Genomic DNA, 11,859 nt, shown 5'->3' with positions numbered 1-11,859 from the left:
AACACACTATCGCACCGCACCGCGACCTTGGTGCGTCACACCCATAAGTGAGAGCGAGAAAGAGATATCTGTTTCTCGCTCTCACTTATGGGTGCGACGCGCCCAGGTCGCGGTGCGGTGCGATAGTGTGTTACGGCCTTAAAATACGTAGGCGTGAAGGGATCATAGAGTATTGTAAGATTCTAAGTATATTTGAAAGGGATAAAATCCCATAGAAAAGTTGAAATTCGTGCCTTTGTCTACTGACAAAGTTACTTGCCTTCACGCCTAAATTTATTAAAATTACCGCTCTTTTCTACTGCCCGAAATGGCTTGACAGGCTATAAGTTTATAATAGGGTTTGAGCATTTGAGCAGTGTCTGCCAAATCGGATCGTCTGTTACCCCGGTTACACACGTTAATGCCCCATTCGCACGACAGCTTAAAAAGCGTTGCGTTAAAACCCGACGTTGGCGCTTTTTTAGGCCCCGTTCGCACGGCAGCTTTTTCAACGCGCGTTAAAAAAGCGTTTGAATGACACAAATGGATAACCATGTATGTATTCACACGAAGGCGGTTTTTAAGCGCGGCGCTTTTTTATCGAGCACTGTTCGATTTTCGGCGTTGAGCGTTGGCGTCAAATTGAATAGACCATACGGAAATCCGTGTATCTGTTCTCACAAGCGTTGAAAAAGCGCCGGCGCTGCTGTCAGTTGGCTGTCAAGTGTCAATTTTTGGTGTCAATCGTCAAGATTATTATTAGTTTCACCTTAAAAATGTCAACTTATGCTTACAAATTCCTGAAATATTCAAGCTATATTCAAATAATACGTCGTAATAGCAAATAAAGTATGGCTTTGCTGAGATGCGTACGTGGCAGTACGACTCACAAGTGATTTTTAAGCGTTCATATGAACACAAATATTGGAAACGGTAAAAAAGCGCCAACGTCGGGTTTTAACGCAACGCTTTTTTACCGTTTCCAATATTTGTGTTCATATGAACGCTTAAAAATCACTTGTGAGTCGTACTGCCACGTACGCATCTCAGCAAAGCCATACTTTATTTGCTATTACGACGTATTATTTGAATATAGCTTGAATATTTCAAGAATTTGTAAGCATAATTTGACATTTTTAAGGTGAAACTACTCGTAATAATAATCTTGACGATTGACACCAAAAATTTACACTTGACAGCATAGTTGACAGCCAACTGACAGCAGCGCCGGCGCTTTTTTAACGCTTGTGAGAACAGATACACGGAGTTCCGTATGCTCTATTCAATTTGACGCCAACGCTCAACGCCGAAAATCGAACAGTGCTCGATAAAAAAGCGCCGCGCTTAAAAACCGCCTTCGTGTGAATACATACATGGTTATCCATTTGTGTCATTCAAACGCTTTTTTAACGCGCGTTGAAAAAGCTGCCGTGCGAACGGGGCCTACTATAAATCGTTATACTCGGTTTAGACTCTCGCGCGAGCCACGAGACGAGCCGCGAGCCGAGAGTCTAAACCGGCTATTACGTGTGTAGCCGGCATTAGTAGAATTATATGGCAACATTGTAATTTTACGAACGACAATAAAAAAAGGTTGTCTATCCGCCATTTCAATTTTGTCTCGCACGTAGTACGTGCGTTAGTTGTTTTGGTGAGTGAAATTAATCGTAACTTTTCTTACTAATCCATCGAGTTAGTGCAATTTACTACTTCTTATACAATATCTTTATTACAAGAAACTTTTTAACAGTGATATTTTGTTTGTATGCAGTATAATCACCTGGCTCACGTTTTTAATCGTCTTATAACCTTTTCAGTCCTTAAATTTCTTCGAAGTCCCTACACACTTCAAGATGGGTAGGGAGGACAAAGCTACCTGGAAGTCCAACTATTTCGTAAAGATTGTCGTAAGTATATTATTATCGTACATGAGGCAAAGTTGCGAGCTGGTATTTAATGCTACATATTATTTGTTTGTAGCAACTCTTAGACGAGTACCCAAAATGTTTCATAGTGGGTGCCGACAATGTGGGCTCAAAGCAGATGCAGCAAATCCGTATGTCCCTGCGTGGACATAGCATCGTGCTGATGGGCAAGAACACCATGATGCGCAAGGCCATCCGTGGACACCTGGAGAACAACCCGGCGCTGGAGAAGCTGCTGCCGCACATCAAGGGCAACGTGGGCTTCGTGTTCACTCGCGGGGACCTCGTCGAGGTAACTTACCCCCATCTGCCATTCTTATTTGTGTTAAAACCCGTGAATTTTATACTAATTATATTTTTTGTTTGTAAAAGGTGCGTGAGAAGCTTTTGGAGAACAAAGTGCGTGCCCTGGCTCGTCCTGGTGCCATTGCTCCGCTTTCCGTTATTGTCCCGGCGCACAACACTGGTCTTGGGCCTGAAAAGACATCTTTCTTCCAGGCCCTTTCCATTCCTACCAAGATTTCGAAGGGTGAGAATATATTCATTGTTTATGAGTGTTGGGTAATGTCTGTCCTAATACCTGAGAGCTTAATATTTACTCTCTGGCTTCGCTTTCAGACTACAGTAAATTTTTCAAATTTATCCTAGTGTGATTATTGTATTTAAAAATTGCACTGGCATTTTGAATATACATACCTAATTTATAAGAAAAAGTAATGTTGCATCACAATGGTGCAAGTAGTAGCACATGTTCCACTTTCCATCACTGTGATTATATTTTGATAATCAATGTTAGTTTGTTACTGATGTGTATATGAATGTTACAGGTACTATTGAAATCATCAATGATGTGCATATTCTGAAGCCTGGTGACAAGGTGGGCGCGTCTGAAGCCACGCTGCTCAACATGCTGAACATCTCTCCATTCTCATATGGTCTTGTAGTGAAGCAGGTAACTTTTATGTAGAGTCGCCCAAAGCATTGAGTCCAGTTTGTATCTTAATGACAGTCTGGAATTTGTCTTTGGTAAAGCATTTTGCATTTGACTGTCTTGACTAATCCATTTCTGTAAAAGATTTTCCAAGTCATATGCACACAATTATTGCATATCCACATGTAATTATCGAGACATGGAGTATCGAGACAAACCTTACTGGTTTACCAATACTTTTGTAATTAAGTTTAGATATTGTGTTGTAATTACCTGAATATTAAAAAAAAAAAAAAAATAGTGTGAATATGTTCCTATTATGTTATATGTTCAATCTGATTGAGTTGGCTCGCGAGTCAACCCGGTATCCATTGCGCGCGGCTGCATCGCGAGTCAATGTTCGATAGTTTGCCGCGCGATATGGAGACAGGGCTTTAAGATTTTCTTTCTTTGATTTGTCTGACATGAGAGTTCAGAGTGCAGTCTGCTTAATAGAAATCTCATTTCAGGTGTATGATTCGGGTACCATTTTCACACCAGCCATTCTTGACATCAAGCCAGAGGACCTCCGTGCCAGATTCCTGGAGGGTGTTGCTAATGTAGCTTCTCTGTCTCTGTCTATTGGCTACCCAACTATCGCCTCAGTGCCACACTCCATTGCCAACGGATTCAAGAACCTGCTGGCTATTGCTGCTGTCACTGAAGTTGACTTCAAAGAGGCCACAACTATCAAGGAATTCATCAAGGTGAGCCTAGATTTGCTTCTTTTAAGTGATAAGGAGATTACACATATCCATTATCTTCTAAGCAAAGTACTTTATTGTAGATCAAGTTTAGCATCGATTTTCGGAGTTATTCATTTGTCTGTTCTAATACCAAGGAATTGTTAAACTTAACTCCTTGGCTTCGCTTTCAGACTACATGATTTCCTTCAAATTTATCCTAGTGTGATGAAATCTTAATAGACATTGCACTGGCATTTTGCAGGAACAAATTTTTCTATTATGATGACAAAAACCATGACCCTTTCTCAATCTTTACAGATATTTTTTTACCTTTCTAATTAATACTGTTTACAAATAAATAAACCTACTACTGAGTGAACCACGTATCAATGAGGGTTAGAGCCGGCGTAGCTTTATTTGAAGTTCATTTCATAAGCATTTTGTCTTATCGAACGAGCGAGAGAAGCGAAGCGAAGCGAAGTTCTTACATTCGACTTTGAACACGCGGCTGGCTAGCGGCACGTCCCGGCATTTCGATGTTTTTAAGCTGAACTGTCAGAAGATAGTTTGATACTCAATAACGTACATTTGTTCTAATTTAAATGAAATTGGGTAAACGTGTAGTCGAGGGCATTATATTTTAGTCATTAAATTATGAGCAGGCCCGATCAAGGGGTTATTGAGCTAGAAGAGCTTAGAAGGCCAAAAAACTTTTTGTGAGAGGTCTTGCTATTCTGGTCATTTTTTTGCAAGAAACATGGTCGAGTTTAGTATCAAATGAAAGTGCTTGACTTACACTTTTATAATATCGTTTTTAAATTTACCATTTTGAAATAATTAGCAAGATAAAAATAAAATAGAATAAACATAATATATGTATTTGACAGGAAATATTTCGGCTTAGCACAGATACAGTTTATTTTAATCTCTATGGTGGTGACTTAAAACCAGGGGAGGGACAGCCGTATACGAAGCCCTTTATTCGAAAAAATAGCGCCATCTATATTACTTAACGCTGAACTTGTAAATGGCGTTTCAAAATTGATGCAAAAAAGCAAATCTTGTCGGTAGAAAATGGCGCGATACTCAAATTTTCTATGAGACCATATCCCTTCGCGCCTACATTTTTTCTACTGACAAGATCTGCTTGGCCAACTATATTATACACACTACTCTTTGCTTAAATCTATCAGTTAAAGGCTCCACAGACCTTGCAATAAATCCACGCGATCTTTGATCCATTGCCGCCCATAGAGCGACATAAAATCGTAGAAATTAAATAAAATGAACTCAAAAATGTCCATACTAAATTGTTGCCATGTGTAAGCATTTTACGTCAAAAATGTGACCGTTACGTAGAAAGTGGCGCCCTCATTTATTTTCTATTATTTTATATTTATACGAGTACCTAAGTAGGTGCAACAAAGTCAATCGCTATATAATTTTTGGTTAACCGCGAGTTCTCAGTTCGGTACGAAATACTAGTATACTTCAATTTAATTTAAATTTTAAGTCTCAAGCCAAATTAGAATTGTTAGAACGCTTCAGTTAAGTAGCGACACTATTAACTGAAGCCTTATAATAATTCTAATTTGGCTTGGCAATATCAGTTGTTACAACTGCTTGCATTCTTATTGAATAATAGTAATAATAAATGCTTGAATGTTTCAGGATCCCTCCAAGTTCGTAGCAGCAGCAGCTGCCGTCGCCCCGGCCGCCGCGTCCGCGGGCGCCGCGCCCAAGGCCGAGGAGAAGAAGGTCGAAGAGGAGGAGCCCGAGAGCGACGACGACATGGGCTTCGGCCTCTTCGACTAGTCCTTTTAGGGCTCTTGTGCTCTTTTGCACACTTGTAGGAAGTCAACGCCGCCGGGTTAGGCACCCAAATGGCGGCTGACACATCTCTCATTTGTGTAAATAAAGCCACTATGGAAAACACTGTTTTTATTTTCTTTCTTCCGATAAACAAATTCTTACAAATAACAACTTGCTATTTATTTATTTAATCGTATGGCAAACATTGTAAAAATATAAGGAATTAAATGTGTATTGTCTATACTTTTAGCCGACAACTTGCTATAATGCACACATATAGGACTTCATACATTTTTAAATCTTTGCCTAGTTCCTATAGTTATTTGTACTCCATTTTGGATTTCACGGGCCTATACATCCCGGTCTTTTGATAGGCTTGCGTGGGGATATAGATCCAACACGTAGAGGCGCCTTGGGGAGCTTTAATGTCATGTAGAACGCCTGCTGGAACCCGTTCACAGGTGCAACAATAGACGCCCATGAACCGGTCCCGGCAGACATTGGGACTATTGTAGAAAAAGTGAACAGTATACCGGTCCTATAGTTATTATTATTAGTATGAACGATAGAAGCAGAAAGTGCGTAGCTACTGTAGCTAGGCGTGGGCGAGAATGGGGCCTCGCAAAGCAAACCTTTTTATTACCTTGGGGAAAACACATTGAAAAGGGTCTCGCAGATGTGGTTTACGCTACGCCACTGAAAGTAGGGTTAGTATTTAAATTAAATGTGGCTTTCTACAGAGAAGGGTCCTTATGTTTCATCTGCAATAAGCACGCTTATATCAGAATTTCTGTTGAAACTTCAGACGGAAACGTCCTTATTGCACTTGAAGCATAACCAGGCGGTCTAGCATAACTTGCGTTCTCATTCGCGACTTCAAGTATGGACTCTCTCATGCTAGCAGAACTAGGGTATACCCGGGTAAGAGTGGTATTCCACCTGTCCAATATCAGTGTGTCTCACTCTCTCATTAAAGTAAAATGTGTGACGCAATACACAATTGGACAAAGAAATTGGATAGGTGGAATACCACCCTAAGACCGGACTATTTTTCGGCGAGTTGGAAGGACGTCACAAAAAAATATATATCTTATTTCTGACTAACTTTTACCTCCGAATGTTTATTGCAAATGATAAAAATTAAAACATACTTATCATTATTCATTAATCACTTAATGCCCATTAATAAAATAGTTTAGGATTAAAAAAAATAATCCTTTATGAACAAGTTAGAACCTTGATTTTTTTTGGGAAAATGAATTACTATTGGTGCATGTAACATCCAAATTTAAAAGAAATCGAACATTTAGCTAAATAATAAGTACATAATAATAAATATATATTATTTTTTAGCTAAACAAAGGGGATTCTAGGCTTGGAATTTGGTAAAACGATATCTTATAATAAGACAAATAAACTCACCTAAGAAAGGTATATACATTTCAGCTAGGGGCAGTTACACTATAGGATTGCGGCCAGACCCTTTGATTAAATATTGGACAGGTGGAATACCACCCTAAGACATTAAAAGAGAGACAAGTAAGTCAATATAATATTATATGCCCAAAGAACTAGAACGAGTGAAGAATATTAGAACACCAGCCGTAAAAGTATAAGACAGCCCACCGCGTCACAGTTCAGTAAAAGCGAAATATGTAACTTAAAAGATAGTTACAGTATCTCAAGTATCTGTAACTACTTTTAGGTTATTTCGCTACTATACTTTTACGGTACATAATAATTATACGAAATAAGAAAAAAACTAATGAGACGAGTGATGATAACGGAGTATGGTGATGATGATACCCATTATCACATACATAAAAACACTTGACTTATTCAAAAACAATTTAAGTAGTATCTATATCAATCATCAGTTTAAATGATCCATTACAATCCACACATCGCAAAATATTAGCTGACCCACCTCGGAGCGTGGGTAATGTGGGGTCAGCTAGAAATGCCATGCTTTCTATGAAACTGTCACTCCTATTAGTTTGGATCTCTCCCATGTCCTTCACTAGCACTATACTATACCAACACAATATTGCATTAGCATTGCCATCATTTACAATGGGAACACTGACCACACCTGACACCATTGTATTAGTAAATGTTGCTAAAATCATAGGAGCTGACAGTACAGTAAAATCCATAGTTGTCAAGTCAAGACAATAGTTCTGTGATACTTGGAACTTGTTGACATGCTTTGCAATTTTATAATTACTAACATTTTCGTCATAAACTCTGTTCTGCCTGTCCAGCCAGGGGCTGTCCACCAGCTGCCCCATCAGCTGCACTGTGGCCGGTATGAATAGACCTGCAGGGTGCAGATTGTTTTCTTTAAGGTGATAAGCTAATTCTTGTCGGTTTAAATCTATGTCACCACATAGTTCAAAAACATTGCAAAATACTGCATGATACTTCTCTTTGGCAAAAGAATCAATAGTCAATTCACCTTCCAGTAAGAATTTTACTTTAGATTGTGGTATCTTGTTAGCCTTGAATACTTTCTTGAAAAACTTCTTATCACTTAGAGATTTTGCATAACAAACCAAGGATCTTGCACCACGCTGCAACATTAATAAGCCAAACAGAGGAAAGGGGCACAAGTCTGCAACATCAATCTGTGAAATATCTATTAACTGTCCAAAATAAACACAGGCCATAGCGATACAATCTTTTATTTTTTTAGTGTACTCTATATCATTCAAAAATCTGAGTGTTTCTGGTGAAACTCTTGTAATATGATCCAGGTTATCAGACAGTAAAGTCATTTTGCCTTCATTTATTAAGAACTGGGTTTCAAGGATTTCATTTTGTTCAATATTACGAGAAACAAAATCCAAAAAGACTGCTTGTTGCCAAGCATTTGCTCTGTTCTCTGATTTTGGATCTGTAGTAATGATAATATTCTTAGTCAAGTGCAAGTTAAACCAGCCAATGATGATGTTGATTTCACCAGTCTGTGTGGCCATCAGAGGCACCAATACAGGCTCTCGCTGCTGGAGCACTTGCTGTATGTCATCAGGATTATTAAAATCTATTTTTAACACTAAATGTGCTTCCGTCATATATGTAACATCTTTAAACATAGACATATCTGTACAATCATAAGTATCACCAAACGTCAACGTATGTATGGCCATTTTTGGGATTTTCAGCAAACTTTTGGCTGATTGCCTCAATTGGTATTTCAAATAGAGATGGTCACACTTGGCACCCATTACAAAGAATTCTGCACTGTGAGGAATGACTTTTCCTGAATCAGCTATCAGATTATCCCAGGCATGAGATAAAGATTGCAACACATGTTCACCAAGCAATCCAGAGTCAAACACCTCCGTTACTAACAAAGACCTCCTCCCTCCAATTTCTTTGGAATCCATATCTGTAGACATTTTATTGATTATTACCACTTCCTGGGCTAGATTTTCTTCCATAATAACTTGAGCAAGATTTGCCATAACATGGGATCCTTCACAGGCAGTTATGGCTGAAGGAGTGCACTCATTGGCGTAGAGGGCTAGCAGCCCGGATCCAGTACCAATATCAAGCACACTGTCCTGAGCGGGTATAACTGTCTCTTGGAGGGCTGCATGATATGCCTCATTCCGTATTTTATCATTAAGCATTCTGAAGTGCCATCTTTCAACCATTAGGTTTTTAACAGAATTCAGATTTCTTTCAGCATCAACAAATCCAGAATCAATCTTTAAAGCATTCTGAAAATGACACCATGCCACAGTGTAATATTCGAATTTGTACAGGAATTTGCCAATGTCATTTAGGAGATAAATATTTTCAGGAAAAATATTCATGGCAATGCCAAAATTTGCAAATACTTCGTCAAGTTTACCAAAACTGGCTAATGTCTCATTTACCCTATTCAGTACAATCCGAAATTCTGACTCGAACATGGTTTTGATACTAGGGTATCTATTAAATGCCAGAACGTAAAGTTCGAACGCCTTATCATAACGACCATAAGATGAGAGTTGTCTGGACATGGTAATGTAGGATCTTGCTATGTCTCCCATGTTTGGATTGGCTATTTTCTTTCCACTTAATCTAACAAAAATGATCCAAGCACAGTATGACAGTCAAGTCATATCGTCAGTCAATGACTCTAATTCTCACACGAGTAAATAGCAAATATAAATATGATTGCAGTATTATTATAAATATAAACGGTCAAATGTCAAATTGAATTGAGGTTATGATCAGTGTTGCCAGGGCTCTGAGGGGCTACCGCGAAAACCGAAATTCGCAAATTGCGGGGATCTTACTCTTTTACTCCAATGAAGGCGTAATTAGAGTGACAGAGAAAAATGCCCGCAATTGACGATTTTCGGTATTGGCGGTAGCCCTACTGGGCCCAATTTTATAAAGTTACAAGTTACAAGTTTACAGGCGTTTACTGGCAACACTTGCTCCGTTTTTTACAATTTGCGTTTTATAAAAGTACTGTGTTACAATTTTACAGGTTACAGGTACAAGTGCCTGTAGCTCAACCATAGACGAAAATATGGGAGTTTAATAGTTTTAAACTCATAATCGAACAAGCGTTTTATAAAAATATTGTAAATTACAAGTGTAGATTGGTACACTTGTAACAAAAACTGACATACGTCTTGAGTCCTGTAATTCTTAATTTTTAATTATAATTATTCGTTTTCTAAGCGATTTTAAACTTTACTCTTTATTGTTAGGCACCAACTCCAACGATTTTGCCAGGGCATGCATACATTTCCATGCACTGACCTTATCAGTTTTTGTTAATGTATCTGAAGTATATAGTAAATAGGAAATAAAGTGACAATATGTTTGATATTGATTTTATTGATGATATCGTTTTATTTTATCTACTAGGAAACGGAAAAGGATTGATTTATTAACATTCGTCTCTTTATTTAAGTATAGTGCATTCACACTATGGTAAAGTGTACTATTCATAATTTTCGATACACAGCGTACTTATCTTTGACCCGCTACCGAAACGATACATTGTATAATATAATGTGAAACAGTATTCATTTACTTATTAGGTAAATATTTCATGAAATCTAACTTAATCTGAATCTGAAAACGGCCCGAAAAGTATATCCTTGGCATCGAACACCGCTCTCAACCACTCGATTTTTCCTTCATTTCAGGGCATTTTTCCAATAATTATTAATATTTTACAGCAAACAATAACACAGCATTTAGTAGAGCACAGAGTATCTATGACAGACGTTTTTTTTTAATAGTGATGTCCTTCACACCTGTAGATTTCACATGTAATCGAGATTGACCGTGGTTCTTTACAACTGTAATAGGCCTGTTGCAAGTAACAAAGAATCATGGAAATAATGGTTTCAATGAAACATATATGTTAATATGATTCTAAAAAATGGCCCAATCTCAGTATAAACTGAAGGATTATTAATATATTCAATAAAATAAAAGTGCAAAATTCTCCAATCGGCCATTTTTACTGAAACGCCAATCAGAAACGTTCCAAACAGTGACGTCATCAATCCATAACATATTTCTTAGAGCAACATAGACAACCTCATTGACCGAAATCTATACGTGGGCACCAAAGAGTTAGAAATGTGAAAAAAAAAATGTTATTTCGCCACTAAACATTTATTACGTCCAAAAAATATTATTACACGATATAAAGTAGATATCTATTTTTTATTATTTAAATAAAATGCTAAATAATACTATATTTCAACAACAAAGTTTTTTAATTATTTGGCTGAATGGAACTATCATTGCCATGTTGGCTGTCGTAACTAGAAAAAATGAAAAATTAAAAAGTAAAACCGGCGTTCGGTGATTTTCACTCAAAATTTACATGTATCTAAATAATTCATCTTAAACTGCAACCGTGTGAGAGTTTTTGTGTAAAATGAGTTATTGTGATAAATTTTTGTAATGTATTTATCATCCCTAATCGTAATATATGGTGCTGAATTAACAATATCATTCGGATTCAAGGGAAATTCGTAACTGTAAGTATGTAAACAATATCTACCACCCTACCACCAACTAAATAATGACGTCACAAATGGCATGCGAGGCGTTTTCGCGCGAAGTTTAAACTAGCTATAATAAAATGCAATTATCTATGTTAAATCTTATGAGTATAACTGAAATATAGTGTTTTTCGGAACTAATACAAGTGTACCGACGATATTAAAAGGGTTTTCAAAATTTGTCATCAGGCCTATTATCTATGTGTATTTATAAAACACCTGTAGCCGTTCACAGTGCATTACAGGTGCCTGTAGCCTGTACTCTTGTAACCTGTAACTTTATAAAACTGGGCCCTGGAGTCCTAAGTTACGTTTCGTTTCCCTAAAAGTCACGTTTTTGCTGCTCAAGTCACATTTTTATACTATTGTATAGGCCTGATGACAAATTTTGAAAACCCTTTTAATATCGTCGGTACACTTGTATTAGTTCCGAAAAACACTATATTTCAGTTATACTC

General features: G+C 37.6%; 2 protein-coding genes across 2 annotated transcripts; one reads left to right on the top strand and one right to left on the bottom strand.

Moving 5' to 3' along the window:
* The first annotated feature begins 1,569 nt into the window (after positions 1 to 1,569).
* On the top strand, positions 1,570 to 5,493 carry LOC134804340 (large ribosomal subunit protein uL10). Its single transcript, XM_063777346.1, has 7 exons — positions 1,570 to 1,630; positions 1,797 to 1,886; positions 1,960 to 2,196; positions 2,277 to 2,433; positions 2,732 to 2,856; positions 3,345 to 3,581; positions 5,232 to 5,493. The coding sequence occupies exons 2-7, from the start codon at positions 1,833 to 1,835 to the stop codon at positions 5,373 to 5,375; spliced, it is 954 nt and encodes a 317-aa protein (XP_063633416.1). The 5' UTR covers positions 1,570 to 1,630; positions 1,797 to 1,832; the 3' UTR covers positions 5,376 to 5,493.
* A 1,500-nt stretch (positions 5,494 to 6,993) lies between these two features.
* LOC134805230 (protein arginine N-methyltransferase 9-like) lies at positions 6,994 to 9,553 on the bottom strand. Its single transcript, XM_063778537.1, has one exon. It carries the CDS (start codon positions 9,410 to 9,412, stop codon positions 7,223 to 7,225), a length of 2,190 nt encoding a protein of 729 aa, XP_063634607.1. The 5' UTR covers positions 9,413 to 9,553; the 3' UTR covers positions 6,994 to 7,222.
* Between the last annotated feature and the right edge of the window lie 2,306 nt (positions 9,554 to 11,859).

Source organism: Cydia splendana, chromosome Z (genome assembly GCF_910591565.1).
Source record: "Cydia splendana chromosome Z, ilCydSple1.2, whole genome shotgun sequence".
Taxonomy (NCBI): domain Eukaryota; kingdom Metazoa; phylum Arthropoda; class Insecta; order Lepidoptera; family Tortricidae; genus Cydia; species Cydia splendana.
The sequence above is the reverse complement of the archived record's forward strand: the minus strand, read 5'-3'. Positions and strand labels throughout refer to the sequence as shown.